This window comes from Dermacentor andersoni, chromosome 7 (assembly GCF_023375885.2).
Source record: "Dermacentor andersoni chromosome 7, qqDerAnde1_hic_scaffold, whole genome shotgun sequence".
In the NCBI taxonomy this organism is placed as follows: domain Eukaryota; kingdom Metazoa; phylum Arthropoda; class Arachnida; order Ixodida; family Ixodidae; genus Dermacentor; species Dermacentor andersoni.
In genome coordinates, this window is record NC_092820.1 from 91,378,044 (window position 1) to 91,395,522 (window position 17,479).

The window sequence follows — 17,479 nt, forward strand, 5'->3', positions numbered from 1 at the left end:
ATTTCTTGAGTTACATTTCGCATGGGCATGTGCACTCATTTGCTTTTGAGAATCTCGCTTCTTCTTTTAGCCATGGACCCCATTTTTGAATAGCTCCCTGATCTGTACATGGTGCAGCACTGCGAAAACATGTTCGTTAGCAGTTGAAATATTTGTCGCATTTATTTGTCTTTTTCCAAATATTACGCAATTGAGTATATTGTTCAGGCATAGTTACAAAAATAAAAGAAACCGCCTGTCAGCCTGTTGGAAAATAATTATATCACAGTGTGAAGTCGTATATGTACATGAAGTCTTTCAGAAAAGCAACTTCGTGCAAAACAAATGGTACACCCCGCAGTTGATCAAGCAAAATGTAGAGAAACAAATAGCCAATACTTTTAGGTTTTTAGCGCTCAAAGAGGGACGAGAGACAGAGGTACGATGCGGACACAGCGCTAACTTCCAGCAATTGTTTTATTCTACGAAGCGGTACACATATATATCGGTTCGTTGAATAAATACACACCTCTTCGTAGAATAAAACAATTGTTGGAAGTTAGCGCTGTGTCCGCGCCGTACCTCTGTCTCTCTTCCTTTTTTGTGCGCTAAAAACCTAAAAGTTATGGAATACCAAAATGCCCAAACATACGCTCTTTCAAATTGACAATGGCTCTCATTGAGGGCGCTACGGTGTATACCGCACCATTTCGCATAGCGTGGCATTAGAGCTACCTTTATTTTCGTTTCTCTCTCTCTCTCTCTCTCTCTCTCTATATATATATATATATATATATATATATATATATATATATAGCTGTGCAAAAGCTGTATATATATATTGTGCTGTGAAAAAGGGCAACGAAACGGACTAAAAACTATTGTACAATGAAATGCATGGGCACATCATTGCGCTTTTAAGATCCCTTAAAGACCTTAGAGAACGTCTTCAGGACAACAATATGATAATTATAAGAGCTCATTCTCTATGGTGCTCTTGCAATTATTATCGAACATGCCAGGATTCAGGTGCGTCACACTGAATTACCTTGCAAGGAGTGAGTGTGACGGTTTGCGTAATGAGAAAGCTTCGCCGGCAACCAATGTAAGAACGCTTGGAGCAATCACTGGTACGGCACAATTCCGGAGAATGAATTTTGGTACCGACGTTTATTTTACAAGATTAAGCAAGCGCAAACTAAAGAATGCTAATGTAAGGCTGTAGAATAAGCGCAGACGGGGCGAGTTGGTAGTTGTCATTGCGCTGTTTTTGAACATTAAGACTATAGGTTCTCAAAAAATCCTACCTTCAACTATATTTCTTTTAATTAACACTTTCCGCAAGACACAGAAAGACAACATTTTATATCCAGAATGCCTAACTCACCTGGCTTTTCTACAAGGAGTGATTTTCCTTCTTCTGTAGCCCACATATCTGTGCGAAGAAAAATAGTCTATAGTTACGAATGTACTGAGTTATAGGAACTTCAGTTCCGCATAATTTAGTACCGAAGAACGTAGAATAACATACTGGTGTTAACCGCGCAAAACGTAGACGGGACACGAGAAGAGAGGACGACATCATAAGCGCTGACTTTAAACAACGTTTATCCGAAAGAAACACGGCTTCTTATACCATTGCCCACACGTGTCACAGACACGTGATCGCACATCATGCGAAACATGCACTTTATCTTTTTTTTTGCACTCAAGATAGTGATTGTACGTGCAAAAGCTCAAATACTTTTTTTGTCAGTAACAAGGACGGCATGCTAACGCATTGACCACGAAGTCTGGTAATCTCGGCTGCCTCAATTATCTCCCGGACCAGCTGGTCATTGTGTTTCTTCAGCACTTCACAGCGTCTGAATTCTGCGGTGCAAGTTTTAGAGCGGCAATCCCTGACGTGAATACCTAGATTCCTGCTAGCCTGCTCTACGCTAAGTTTATGTTCCTTTAGTATTTCGTTCGTGCATCTTAAAGTTTGCCCTATATAGTTTTTTTCCACATTTCAAAGGTATTGGCTTCTGTACACTCCACAAAACAATTCTGGTGATTAATTGTGCACCCTTGTTGCTTTAGCGGCTCTTCAGCATTGACGCGTCGCCAGAGTCATTCCAGTTTTTCCGGGGTAGTAAGCACTACATTAACGCCAGCTTTGCGCCCAATCATTTTCAAGCGATGAGATAAGTTGTGCACGTATGGCAGGGCCACGGTCCTTCGCTTTTCTTTCATTTTTTTTGCTTCTCGCCACCTTGCTCGCCATGGACACGCTCGAGTTTTTGGTTCTTGCTCATTTTTTCTGCAACAGACACAAGAAGGTGCGACGGGTAACCAGCCCTAGGAAGGCGGTCAACCTGCCGACGAAAACTTTGTCGGCAGGTTGGATGCACAATTTTTTAATAGCATATGTTAGACAAAGGTTAGCTATTACTCTCTTCACCAGTTTTGAATGCGCTGATTGGAATGGCTGTGACGCCTTGTCGCCTCTGGGTTCATAGGCCCAGCAGACCTTCCCCTTGCAGACCCTTTCGAATAAACCTTGACCCTTTCGACCCTTTCGAATAAACCCTTTCGAATAAACGTTGATGAAAGTCAGCGCTTGTGGTGTCGTCCTCTCGTCTCGCGTCTCGTCTACGTTTTGCGCTGTTAACACCAGGATGGAAAACCAACAAGCCCAAGCTGCAATTCTAGAGCAGAATAATAGAAGTTGTAGGAAGAAGGTTTGGTGTGATTGCGAAACTAAAATGAAGAGCAAGGAAGTACCCTCTTTCTCAAAAGCATACGGCAAGCAATATTGATGGAAATCTACAAAACTGTACGGGTTTCTCAACTTGCTAGCTTCGCTATTTAGTAACGCTAGTTTTTATTCACAGTTGTCTAAGTGGAGGTGCCAGCTGTCACATCGTGTCAGTTGGCGCGTAGAGTTTCTTCTATGAGAACGAAGCGCTGGATTTTTTTATCCTTTTTACTTCCAGCTCTTCTTCGGAGAACCCCCGAGCAATACTTGGAAGTTGCGATTTTCTCAACATGATCTACGTAGGACATTTGATTACAGTGACCAAAGATGCCAGCAGCCCATTTAATACTTTTCATTAACATGGGCACTGCAGCGCACGCACTTATTCTTTTATATGTCAGTGCATTGCACGACGCAAACCAATTTTTTCTCTATTTCAGCATACGAACATACATGTACCTTAATGTTTGAAACTCACCTGCTGAAACAGTGGTTTTGCAGAAGCAGTAATTAGGCTGGCGATATCCGCAGAATGCTCCATCAAATCCCAGCTGCATGCATTCATAAGAACAATCATCCTTGCTTCCGGGACAGCCGTGTTTCTCTGAAGTACAAAATATTAAGTCATGAACAACTTTTATTGACGGCTTCCAGTTTATTAATTGAGCTCTGCTCAAGTCAAATAAAATTAATAACCTACAGTGGAAAAAATAAATAGATGATTGCTCCGCGTCATCTAAAATCAGACAAACTTGTCCTAATGTATACTGAGACAAGCGCAAAGCGTGGGCGTCACGTAATGGCGGTGGCACCAGTGAATGACGCAGCGAGACCAAAGGAAAGCTCCGGAGAGGAGTCCAAATTGCTACATTGCTTCATCCTGATGGCATTCGCGCAGACATTTAATGTGAGATGGGTTCTTCCGCAATTTTTGTGCTTTGTTTCTGGAGGCAGTACCGTTATTTTTCAGCGCCTTCATGTTGGGCGTCCTTGTGCGAATTCATGGGCTGAGGGTACTCAATAAATCCTGCGTCGCTCCATAGCTCGTGCGCCTGTTCGTTACAAGGATTTACAATATGGCATTTCATCCCCTTGTAGTCCCGACTGGTCTTCCTTAAAACGTGAGCCCATACATCCATGCTGCGTCTACTGCAGCATGGATGTATGCCGGCCTGCTGCATCGACAATTTTGGAAGCACGCTTTTTTCTGGCCTGGCGAGAGTGCTCGGTACGCGCCTTCATAATACCATGGCTTACTACCCACAAAACAACGGTGTGGTCCAGTGTCTCCGCCCACAACTGAAGGCGTGATTCACCTCCATGCTCGACAGACAGCATTGGGTGGACAGGCCACGACTAGTACTACTGCGGCTGCGAACAACAACCAATGATGACCTCGGAGTCAGAGCAGCGGAGTTTCTCTATGGGTTAGCAATGCGCGTTACAGGCCAGTTTTCCGGCACCTAGCAAGGCACTCTTCCAGCGGCCGCGTGGCTCTTAGAAAGACTACATTCCTGGCTTGGCCAGCTTCCACCTACACCCCCACGTACCGCCCGTGGCCAGCCTGTGTTTAGTTTCCCGACAATGGAAACAACCACGCCCGTTATTCTGCGGCGCGACTCTATCAAGCCACCAGTGACTTTTTCTTAGAAAGGGCCTTTTCGTGTGGTTTCGCGTTCAGAGAAAACCTTGAAGATTGACGTACGCGGCGAAGCAGAGGGTGTCATTGGACTGGGTGGAACCAACTAATTTTGAACATTAATTCTTCATTCCTTCCGCCATTCACACCTAAGGCACCGACATTCTAGGGGGGGGGGGGGGGGAGGGGGAGCGCTTGTAGCAAGCGTCCGTCACTATACGCTGTCCCCGCTTCTGCGAAATTCATTTTACCTCGCCTGGCCTCCATGTGGCAGTCATTGCCCCCTGCTCTTTCTTGGAAGTAATGTCGCTGCCCGACCATGGCGCCACTACAGCCACTAGTCAAACCTGCTTTTACTTCCGAATAAAGCCAGTCGACTTTCCGTTCTCAACCTGTCAAATCGTATAGTACTTACCTCTGCTGAACCAACCACGCAACAGCACTATGTTGCAGCACTGCGAATGGCACGAGCCCACTACAATGTTGCCAAGAGCTGCAGAACATCCCTCAATGAACATTGTTACATATCTTGTCAAGCAACAACTGACGCAAGGGGTGGCCCTTAAATGCCTGTCAGACAGCGACATACATTAATAGAATAGACTGATGACTAGCATGAATTTACAAAAGCAAAAAACACTCGCAATGATTGAGGTTTGTAAGCTGGTAAACAAGAACTGTAAGAAACTGCTAGTTCAAGTTTTAAATACAACACGCGAGTATAATGCGCTTATGTGTATTCGCACTATGCCGCGACCCTAGCCGTTGAAGTAGCAGGTCTCCAAATAGCAAAGCAATAAAGGCAGGGTACCTATTGTTTAGCTGCAGCAAAGGATGCACATGAAACAACTGGGCGGCTCCTGGCAGGGCGCAGTTGCTGAGGACCGTATGTTGGTCGAGGCCTACCGAGGCGCTATCCGCGTGGGTGGCCCCTGAGTCGGGGTGCTCGTGAATGGTGGCCGGTCATGGCAGTGGTGTCCTCAAAGTAAGTAGACGCTGCATACCATAGCGCAGCAATGTGCCGCTGACGGTCTGAGCGGCAGCAACTTGCCACAAATGCATCGGCTCGCCTCGACGCCCCAACCACGCAATGGCACGCCATATGTCACGTTTGCTGCTTTTTGAACTGTAGGTGCGCTGAAGGTTAGTGTGGTACCCTTTTTCTTATTTCTGTGGCCTTTCCTGATCTGAAGGTCATGTCTGTCTTGTGCGTGTGAAACTTGATGTTCTACACTGATCTTTGTCTCTTCTCTACCTATCGATTGTGTGAAAGGCAAATTTAAAATTGTTTACCTCCTAGTGTCTCTTCGCATCTTGTTTCCCCTCGCGAACGTCCTTAACCATCACAATCGTACGTGACAAGAGTTTCATCTGTATCAAACACCCAAGAAGGGTCTTTTAAGCTTCCAACATTTGTCGCATGCGTTAACGGTGAGCAGGGATTCATATTGGCTTTTGAGCCTCTGGCGTGCATCTGATGCTTTCGCTCGTCTGTTTATGAAAGCTTATCGCTACCCAAGCTCAAGACAAACTTTGACACTTTTTATCACCGTCCTGTCATCAGCGAAATTGCCCAGATGTCATCGCCAGCAGGCAGCACTGACCCTGAAAGCTGCAAGAAATAAACTGTAAATCATGCTTTTGTATGAACCGTTTGACCAGGGCTACAAGCCTGCATGAACAGTTGGTAGCACCCAGTTGCCCCGCATTGCCCCAGTACTTACATTAGCTTTAACTTACCTTTAAGCTGCCGAACTAGTTCTCCTGTGTTTCCCACACATCCGTAAGGCCAGGACGAGAACTTGCCTACACAGAAAAGCCGTGAAATTATTTCCCTCTGCATCGCTCATTGACATATCTTTTTTGCTGCAGATGTGAATCAAGTTTTCTTTCTGCGCTGAAACTTCTACAGGGGCTAGAGGGCCAACAGTAGCAAGAACGTGACACAACATCCAGAAAGAAAAAAAATTATATCCTAAGTTTTCTTAAGTATATAAATACTGTGGTAATATATGAAGGACTGCGGACATAAGGATGTAACGGAGCAATGGAACGTAATAGACCGTTTGCGTAATGCCAACAACGTTGCGTGTACACAAGACAAAATTGGGTTTCCATTACCATGAGGAAGGACACACTTGTCAGCTCTCATTGAGTTCGCTGTGGTGCTCTAACATACTCATACCGTGTTCGCCACTTAACATAGTCCTGCAAATGCAATTTTTATTTACCACACGACTGAAATATGTTGGCACGTTCTTATGCCTGCAACGCGAACGCAGCATTTACCGTATAAAGTACACGCGGCGAAGGGAAGAAATCTTCACTGCTGGGTCACAAGTTCTTTGCAAAGTCTTACGTCATTGCGCGACGAAACACCGCCGCATGCAGCAATATACCTTATGTATTTGTTTGGCGATTCCGTGGAGTCTGGCACCGCCGAAGTGCGGCCACTCAATCACCAGAATACTTGGCCATATGATGTAGTCAGATTGATGCAGCCACTTTGGCACGGCATCTTGTGCTTGTTTCAAGAAAGTTGCCTGCTTTCTCCAACACAGCTGTAAGTGAGCTACGGAGCTTTTACAACGGTAGTGCAGCTTATGAGCGCGAAAAACATGTAACTATAGCCATGTGTGCGTTGTACAGATGGTTTTCTAAATAATATTTACCTGCATTTCCTATCTTTACCTATATTGGGTAATATACTTATAGTATAGCTATACTTACATAATATTGAACGGAAAGCGAAAGTGGTTCCACTTAAGTGGTACTGCGTGTTAATACTGAACTAAAAACGTGATTACGGTCCGCATGGTGGAGGAATTCAAAGGTGAAGTCAGATGCATTGAACACCCGGTTAGGTTTTGCACACTGATCAAGCATCTTAAAGTCGAAACTGTCCACGCATGCTGCTCCTTAAACAGTGACAGTATATGAGAACCATTCTGTGCATTGTCTGAAGAATTTCGATCATGTGCCTTCTCTTCTATAAGTCATCCGTGCGCTAGTACACTGTTCAGAACGCATAAGTGCTTATCTGGTTACTGATTTGATAGTTGGACGAGTTGCTATGTGAAATCGATGATTTCGCATGAATAAATAAAGTCGTTCAATCTCATTTAGCATTACATTGTCATATACCAAACGGCTGAAAATATTTATACGGATATTAGAGTGTTATTAATTGTTGTAGTGTGGAGAACGAAGACGCTCTGGCTCACACTATACGTTTTGTCTCATTTACCACGACAGATGGGAGCACCTTCGCCAGGCACCTATGGCCTCACAGGATGTGTGCAGCTGGAAAGAGCGCTCCGTGATTGTTCGGCTGGTTTGAAAACAAAACAGACATGTTGAAATGTCATAGGACATTATTCTTTTTTTCTGTAGTACGCCACACCATTTTACTGCGAGCCAGCAATGGTGATCGCACTTGTCTACATACCATGGATGTTAAAAGGGAGAATATGTTTGACTCTTCAATATTTCTCTAACGTCTTCCCGTGGCGCGTTTCTGCTGAAACAATGGGACAATGCACATTGTGCCGGGTAAACGCAATGTTGGATTCTAAATGACGTGAACCTAATTTTAATTAGGCAGAGGCGGCAGCAGATGCCCGAAGCACAGCTTCGTCGCCTGTATTGACGACTTAGCGCCACGAGCAAAGGAGATAACGTATTCCGCTTGTCAAGGGACGAATTTGACCAAGTATGAACACATACCCGATAGCACATAGTCAGTTGCGCATACCCATTGCCAGCTTTCAGCTTTAAAGGGAATTTTTTCGGGTCGGGCGCACCCAGAGAGCGAACTGGGTACGAGCAATGGTGATGGCAACGGGCTTTTCAGCGTGCTGTTCTTCTTCATTACAATCCCTTGCAGTATAGAAGAGTAGCCACTCTGGCAACCTAGGGAGAGCTCAATGGATCGTAATACGGCTTGAGCCGGTCAATGTGTAAAGTCTCTATCCGGCGCCGACGGAGATCGGCAGATGGCGATACAGGTGCGACCACTTAATTAAAAGGTGATGGTAGCACAACTACGCGGTAGGGCCCGTGGTACTTTGGGAGGAGCTTTGACGGAAGGCAAGGAGCAGCAACAGGCGGGACCCAAAGCAACGTGAGTGAGATGATGGGAAAGGGGAGAGGCGATGGTTTGCGGTCATGACGCTCTTTTTGGCGACATTCTTTAGCAGACATTAAAGAACGGGCCAGTTCTGGGCATTTCTCGGCGGGCTGAGTGGCTGTAGAAATAGGGGAGCACTCAGCAGGGTCCGCCCGGTACGTGAGAACCGTATCAATGGTGCTTCAGGGATGGCGGCTGTAAAGAATGGTGAGAATCCAGTAGTGGCCTCAGAGGCAGTGTTATGTGCGTATGTGACGAAGGGAAGATCCCAGTTGGAGTGGTCAGACGCAACATACATTGATAGCATCCTTCTGTTAAGCCATTGGTCTGTGGATGATAAGCAGTAGTGGTGCGGTGAATAATTGTGCATTCAGATATGAGTGACTGCAGGACCTCCGAAAGGAATACGCGACCCCGATCGCTCAGCAGTTCATGAGGTGCGCCATTGCAGAGAACAAATTTATTTACAATGAACGAGGCGACTTCTTTTGCTCATGCGGCATTTAGGGCGACTGTTTCAGCACATCGTGTCAGATGACCAAAGGCGACGAAAATCCATTGTTTCCCAGCACCAGTAGATGGAAGAGGCCCATATAAATTTATGCCGACATGGCCAAGTGGGTTAGCAGGGCAGGAAAGTGGCTGGAGAGGTTGCCAGCCCACTATAACCTAGTGCACGACGAGCACTTGACGTGAAAACCTACCGGATGGCCACCTATACCAACCAAATTGTGTGCTGTACGAAGACGCTCACCTAGTCATGGACACAAGTTACCCCGCCAGACAGCTCAAGCCGTACAACACAAGTCTTCCAAAAAGACGGCCATTGTGTCGGTGATAATGGCCCTAGCAGACACCAACCACAAATTTAGTGACCAGGAGCATCGCCAGCCACATGGCTAGCGTAGGTCACAGCCGATGCTACGAAGAAGCATGGCTTTAACGAAAACAGATAAATAAAAATGCAGGAGCGGGTATGCATCACAAAGCATGCCTGCGATGACGCACCAAGGCAAGACGTGCATGACGCAGCACCAAGTAGCCATAAGTTGGAAGCACGCTTAACAACTATCACGAGTGAGTCACAGGACAGGCACTGCTGGTCTGACACCACAGATGGCATCCGACAGTGAAAAAGCGACAACCCGCCACCTTCTTCCAGCTACCCATGGCCGCCCTACATCGAACCACTAACCTTCGCCGGAAAAACCGGGGAAGACATGGACGGATGGCTCAGCTTTTACCAACGCGCAAGTCGGTTCTATAGCTGAAATGCCACCGCCCAACTTAACAACGTTGCCTTCTTCCTCAAGGGAACCGCGACTGTGTGGCTTGAAAACCGCGAAGAAAGCATGACGACGTCGGAAAAGTTCGTAGACGAAATAAAGAAGTGCTTCGGATATCTGACAGCTAAAAGAAGCGTGCAGAGCAAAACCCTAATGCAGCGAGCCCAAGTTCCCAGTGAAACGCGCACGACGTACACAGATGAAATGCTGAAGTTGTACAAGGCCCTAGACCCTCAGATGACAGAAGAGGACAAAGGTGGTCATCTTTTAAAAAGGATCGCCGAGGACGTGTGCCTGTTCCTCATCAGAAAAGACAGTCTGGACTCCGTAAGTGACGTTATCCGGCACGGCCGTGCATTTGAATCCTTGAAAGATCAGCGTATCACACCGAAGTTCGGCCACCTGGCCAAAGTAACTAACGTCGCCAATGTTGACGTTGTCCCAGCTCCATCCGACGTTGTGTCAGTTATTCAGCAAGTGGGGCGTGAAGAGCTTGACCTAGGTGAGGCGGCTTCCCTCTCCACTCCGCGGGCTCGAGAGCACTTTTCTCACTGCGACTTCCGTGAGACGTCCATCAACGCCGCCTCCCTAGACACCTACAACTTCGCTCCTCGTTCAAGAGCGCCAAACCCTACTATTAACGCGCATTCCAGTTATCAGTTCCACGACGGTTACTCACCCAGACCACTTGCAGTTTCTCAAGAGTGGGACGGCCGTGCTAGTTATCCTGCTACTGACAATTTCGGTGCGTCCCGTGAGCACTTCATCTGCTTCCAATGCGGTATTCACAGTCATGTCACCAAGTTTTGTCCGAATCGCCGTCTCACGTCACCACCATCCCATGAGCAACCATGCACTTTTTATCGGCCTAGCAATCGGCACGGCGACGGGACAAGCTGGCCTTCGGACTCCGATAGCAGGAAAACCCATCAGGCAAATTACCGTAGCGACTCACCAGCTTCTGTGTGGAGCTTCACGCCGCCGCCTTCACGCCAGCGCAGGTGTCCATCTCCGCGACGACGTCTCACGTCACCGCCGCCGGGAAACGAGGCGGCGCGACCAATGGAGGTAAGCTCGCCAGTCATCATTAACTACACGCCTCTATGCCTCCGCCAGTCACCATATGTCATAAAAAGATTCGTGTTTTAGTGGAAAATGTTGCTACGCTGCCCTTAGTGGACACAGCAGCGAGTGGCTCCGCTATCAGCCTAGATTTTAAATTCTGACTAGGCCGTAAAGAGATGCTTCGCTGGGATAACGCTAATACATTTCGTGTTGTGAGCGGAGAGTTGCTGAGAGCAGAGAGCGTGAACGTTTATTTCTCCGATAACCTGTATCAAGCCGAATTAGCAGTGCTTGCTCAATACACTCACAACGTAATTCTTGGCCTCGATTTCCTACAACAGTGCAGTGCCACTTTTGACTGCGGTACTGGTGAGCTTTTCCGGTCTCTTCTTGCCAACCAACCAGCTACCTGTTCACGCGCTCTCGCCGTTATTGAAGATGCTGTCTTACCGGCACGTTTCTTATCCAGAGTTCGAGCTGCTGCTTGCGGTGTCGACGCCGATACATTTGATGCAATCGTTGAGCCTGTGCCTTCGATGGTTGTGAAGAAAAGTGTACCCGTACCTCGATGCGTCCTCTTAGTGGCCCGCGGAACAACTACACTGTGGGTGTTAAATTTAGCCTCCCAGTCTGTTGTGCTACCCGGCGGTATGCGACTTGCCTCGTTGTTGTGGATACCAGTCTCAGTATAGCCCCTTTAACTATGACACGACACACGAATCCCGAGAACACATGACTGACCACTATGTCCCTGAAGACTCGTTGCCTTTTAAATATGATCAACAAGTCACTGTCTTCAGAGAAACGTCAAGCCCTGCTCAGCGTCCTTAGCAACCATGCGTCATTATTTGACTTCGCGCAGAACGCTAACAAAGTTCGCGTTCCAACTACGCGGGCTCGCCACAGGATCGACACGGGATCCGCGCATCCCATCAGGCAGAAAAGCTTTACCGCGTGTTCCCGTCGGAGCGAAATATCATCGCTCAAAAGGTCGACGGCATGCTAGCCAAGGGCGTCATCCATGATTCCTCTAGCCCTTGGGATGCGCCGGTCAGCCTCGTGAAAAAGAAAGATGGGTCCTGGAGGTTTTGTGTCGACTACCGGCATCTCAATACCGTGAAGAAAAGGATGTGTATCCCCGTCGCCAGATCGACGACGTTATCCACTGCCTTCATTCCGCGTCCTACTTGTCATCTGTAGACCTCCGATCGGGCTAGTGGCAGATGCCCATGCTCTCAGCTGACAAAGAGAAAACCGCTTTTGTTACCCCAGACGGCTTGTTTGAATTCAAAGTCATGCCATTTGGTTTGTGCAACGCGCCAGCAACATTTGATAGGTTTATGGACACGGTACTGCGCGGCCTGAAATGGAAGGTTTGTTCGTATTATCTAGACGACGTCGTCATTTTTGGCCGCACTTTTGCAGAGCACAACCATCGACTGGACGTTGTTCTCACGTGCCTTGAACAAGTTGCCCTTACCCTCAATCTAAGAAATGTCATTTTGGCTCACGAGAGGCGCTAGTACTTGGACATCTAGTGGACAAGCAGGGTGTGCGACCAGACCCGCAGAAGGTCGCTGCAGTTAGCGGTTTTATACAACCACAATCACAACGCGATCTGAGGAGCTTCTTGAGACTTTGCTCGTACTTCCGATGTTTTGTACCCTACTTTGCCGCCACTGCCTACCCTCTGACTTCATTGCTGCGCAAGGATAACTATTTCACCTGGACAGCATATTGCATCCCTCGTTTCGTCAACTGAAGTTCCTGCTCTCTTCCGGACCCATACTTCGCCATTTTGGCCCCTCTGCCGCAACAGAATTGCACAGCAATGTGAGTGGAATCGGCCTCGGCGCCGTCCTCGTCCAGCGTTTTGGTGATGCCGAGCATGCCATTGCCTATTGCCAATTGCATGTCTTCCCATTGCCGGTACTGAGCAAGAGTGTCTCGCTGCCGTCTTTACAGTCCAGAAGTTACACCCATATATCTACGGGCGCCGCTTCACGATCGTTACTCATCACCATTCACTATGTTGGTTGGTTGTTTTCCGCGACCCATCTGGCCGCCTTGCTCGATGGGCGCTACGTTTGTAGGAATTGGACTTTGCAGTCCGTTACAAGAGTGACCGACATCATGCGGATGCCGACTGTCTTTCGCGGCTCCCTGTACCAACAAGTGCATGGGACGTCGACAATTTTGATTACTTTCTGGCCGCCATCGACGACATTCTTTTTCCCGACCTGGCCACATTCCGGGAAGAGCACCGTGACAACCGCAGCCTGGATGCCCTCTTCGCCTCAGCTGCTCAGCCAACAGGTAAAAATGGCTTTGTCATCCAAGATGGCCTTCTTTGACAACTTCTAATCTTTAATTTGCATATATCAGCCACTATTATATCAAACCTTCGTTTTGTATTTACTTCGCTTTTCACACAATAGGTAGCAAAAAATTGTCCATACCTTTAGTATATCCGCTCTCTCGCTGATGTGGGGGTGCTGAAAATGTAGTAATCTGGTTTAAACGTGCGAAACAACCATCTCAAATGTAAGAAAAAGACAGCGAATACGGAGAGTACGGAGTAACAGACAATAAAGGTAGTGAAAACGTACTAGAAGTGTATATGATTATATTTATTGGAAATAGCAGAGCTGTTGACACGGACGTAATTAAAACCCGAGTAGACAAAAATTTGGTGCCGCTGTTAGCCTAACCTACATCTCCCGCATTCCACGTGTGGCAATATGCAGATTAGGCTAAGCAGTGGCAAATCTTGCACCCACTTTCTTGAGTATCTGTGTACGGGCATAAAATTATAAGCCCTGGAACTTTTCTTCACCACCTTCTTGGATGTGAGCGGCACTTGCTTACGGTTACAAGGCTACTCGTGTACGTAAATTCAAATGCCCGAGAAAATGAATGGGAAGATAGTCGTCGATGAAAGCCTAGATAGTTAAGCACAGCGGCCGTAATGCAGAAGATGTGGGTTGGGCTCGCACTGGTATCATTTAAATTTTGTTGACCCCACATTGCCATCACCGGCGTTCATATTCAGAAACTGAATAATAAAGAAAGTCAAATAAGTGAGCCTAATGCTTTCTTAACAGTACTACTGCTTCGAGTCACTTACAATGTCAAAGTGCCGATAGTTGCAATAAAAGAAAGGGAGCGCAAATATCTACAAAACAACTTTATGTCTCTATATGAACCTCAATGAGCAGTCTTAGGTCGCCGGTGAAGTAAGTAATCTAATCTAGTTCAACGCACTCATTACGAATATTAAAAGCTGTTATGCATTGCCGAAGCGCCACATCTAAACTTAAGATTATGTAGATGGAGACACCGGAACTATTGCTAATGAAACGCTAATAAAATGACAGCAGAACACATCTCACAATGAGTGCCGATGTTAATGCGCTGGCATTGAATCAAAGGAGGGACACAACGCATTTCCACCGGCGAAACTAGTTGTGCATGGGACGTGTATTGCAACGCAACTATTCTTTCACGCTTTCTCTAGGCGCGATGTAGCACCCCCGCCGCGAACACGGCATGTAGACTCCGAAATGATTGGTGCAAAGAAATGCAGGCTCCTTCCTGACGCTTGTATCTGTACACGCTGCGCCATCCAATGGCACTACCGGGAAGTCCATGCGTGGCCTCCGGAATGACGAGCCTGGCGCACCGGTGCCTGCGATAGCTGAGAAATGTTCCCTCGCTTGCCGGATACTCAGTGGCACATACTCAGTGACCCAAGTTGGCGATAGATTCTTTGAAGAACAGCACATACGCAGTGCACTCAAGGCGCCGCTCGCTAAAGCGTTGGTATGAAAAGGGTTCATTGGAATGTCGCATATAACGAATGTATTTGCTGAATAGCCTGCTAATGCATCGGGCTGCTGTTCTTCAGCAACGCTTGTGACGTGCGATCAATTCTTTAGAGAGAGGGAGATGCAAATGAGAGAAAGGCAGGGAGGTTAACCAGAGTTAAAGCCTCCAGTTTGCTACCCTGCACTAGGGGAAGGGAAAGGGGAAGTAACGACGGAAAGAAGAGCGAGGACAAAAAGAAGCACGTGAAAATGGAAAAAGGGGACGGGATGGAAGCATTATAGTATTTTTACTACACCACTGCCACGTAAGAAGGTCAACAAAGCCTTGACTGACTTTCGGTGCGACGAGAGTTATTGTCGGCATTCCAAGACTGTTGGGAAAGTGGCCAGTCGTCAAGGCGTGCCAACACGGCCGCTAGTGACAGCCGGCGCGCGCTGTATCGATGACAGTAGCAAAGTACGTGTTCGATAGTCTCTTCGTTGCCGCAGTAACTGCAAGCCGCGCTCTCGTCTATACCGACTCGGAAGGCGAACGATCTTGTGAAAGCGACACCAAGCAACAGTCGGCAAAGTACTCCTGTCTCGAGTCGGGAGAGTCCAGGTGGGGGTCGAAGTCGAAGGCACGGGTCCAATTGCTGTAAACGTGTGTACTTCAAGCTTGGTGTGTTGCATAAAGATCTTATGGCTTCATTTGCAAGCACACGAATTTTCATTGCTGCGTCTGTTCTTCAGAATGGTATGGAGTCTTGCAAGCTACTCTCATGTGCAGATCGTGCTGCTGGATCGGCATGTTTAATTGCTATTATGCCACAGTGACTTGAAATCCACTGTAGCCTGTTGTCGTGTCCTTGTCGATCAGGTGCTGAAGCAGCAGTGCGATTTCTAAAAGTAGTTTTTCGTGATGTCCGCGGCGTAAGGCAGAAACCAAACAATGAAGAGCAGCCTTAGAGTCACTGAACACGCTTGATTTCTTGGCAGGCACGTACCCAAGGGGGGGCCCGGGGGGGCCCGGGCCCCCCCCCGAGATTAACTGACATACCCCCTCCCCCCCTATTCGCCCACGCCACCACTCCTCACAAACATTCATAAAGCACCGACAAATCAATCTACTTGGCGGTCAACATTCCGCTGCCTTTTAAAGCGAAAGCAGTGTATGGCTAACTTCCATAGTTTTTTTCGATGTCCGTTAACAGAAAAATCATAATGTGGGCCGATCCTGGTGATCGTGCAAGAGGGGTCCAAGATCAATGGCACGGGATAGGCCCACGTATGGGTAGTGCTTAACGTCTGCTTCACCTCCGCCCAGGGTCGACCCGATGTTGCACCATCTTCGGGAGCGGCCCACGTATGGGGCGGGGGGGGGGGGGGGGGTGCTTAACGCCTGCTTCATTTCCGCCGCGGGTTGGCCCGATATAACACTATCTTCAGGCCGACCCGCAACGGAGGTGAAACACTGCTTTTCGTTTGAGAGCTCTGACTGTCGTCAGCTTTCGAGGCCATTCCGTCTTCACAGAGTTGAATAGTAGTCAAGTTTTTCACTCCTTTTTGATGGCGGTAGTTATCGGGATCCCCTGGGGTGTGGGGGCCAGTTTTCTCATGGATTCGGTTCCCGCGCGATTAACTCAAGATGAATTCAGATGCCCACATCTATTTGCAGCAGGCAGGGCTTAGTTCTTTATTTTAAGTATTTTATTTTTATTAATTTTTATTGCCCAACACAATCTTTATGTCCACATCTATTGCAGCAGGCAGGGCGTACTTTATTGTTTTAATTGTAATATTTTATTTTATTTATAATGCCCAACACAATTTTATGTCACCATCTATTCAACGATCACGCGCATCGCCGCTGTGCTGTTGCTTCGTTAGTCCAACATTCTTTGTTTAGACTGATCCAGGGACCAAGAACGAAATTCAGTTCATAGTGAGCTGGTGTGTATGCTCATGGAACGAGTTGCGGCCGGAGAAAACGCCAATGGCGTTTAACTTTTCGTTTTGCTTCATTATTTCCTCGAGTAATGGCTCTCCGCGACGCTGGCAGATCCTCGGAAGCATATATCCGCGATATGGATTAGATAAGGTGGAAAATGGTATATTGCGAAAAGCGTCCATCATCAGACCCTGGAATAACCGTTCAACCCAAAAGCAATATGACTGTCACCCCTTACCTCGTCTTGTTTTCCCTAATTGTACAGCACTTTTCGTGCAAAATTGGCAACAAGAAACAAGAGTCGCAAGGAGATGAGAAATTAAGCGATCTACTAAGGGAGAAAGCCAAGGCAGCAGCCAAACAGGGACAAAAAGCGAAAATTGTTTGTGAAAATATTTGTGGATCAACATCTTTTTATTTAAAAAAGAAGTAGAGAAAGCGCTGCCGGAAGTGGAGAATAATTCCGTGTGTTTTGAAAGACTCTTCCACAGTTATCATTCGAGCCGCTGACGTAGCCACTTCCCTGCTGTGCTAATGGGGGTGCTTTTCTAACCTTCCGTGGTGGGCGCAGTACGTCTAGAACAGGAACGTCCGGTGCTTTACGCGGTTGTACGGGACTGGTGACCAGGCATCGTTACTCAACTTCCCAAATAACAACACGAGTCGGTTTTCGCATTTGGTAGAGCAGTAGGAGGGATCCAAAAAAACTGTGGTTGTGCCGCAAATATACATTTCGCTATAATTTTTCCAGAGATCATTTACAGAACGCTACTAGAAATCTTTATTTTGCACTTTTTCTGGTTAACTTGTTCTTGGCAAGGTTCTTCCTGCGCATCTTTCATGCACGAGCCCATTTGATGTGGTTCTTTCTTTGCCAAGTAAAG

The 17,479-nt window shown here is 47.2% G+C and overlaps 1 protein-coding gene across 1 annotated transcript in view; it reads right to left on the reverse strand.

Annotated features, from left to right (window-relative positions):
- Window positions 1-17,479, reverse strand: part of LOC129383363 (uncharacterized) — a 222,443-nt gene that overhangs the window by 54,085 nt on the left and 150,879 nt on the right. The window contains exons 6-9 of the mRNA XM_072289262.1: window positions 13,298-13,333; window positions 6,099-6,164; window positions 3,198-3,323; window positions 1,367-1,414 (exon numbers count right to left, since the gene is read on the reverse strand). Coding sequence (XP_072145363.1) covers window positions 1,367-1,414; window positions 3,198-3,323; window positions 6,099-6,164; window positions 13,298-13,333 — 276 coding nt within the window. The remainder of the gene's footprint in view (window positions 1-1,366; window positions 1,415-3,197; window positions 3,324-6,098; window positions 6,165-13,297; window positions 13,334-17,479) is intronic.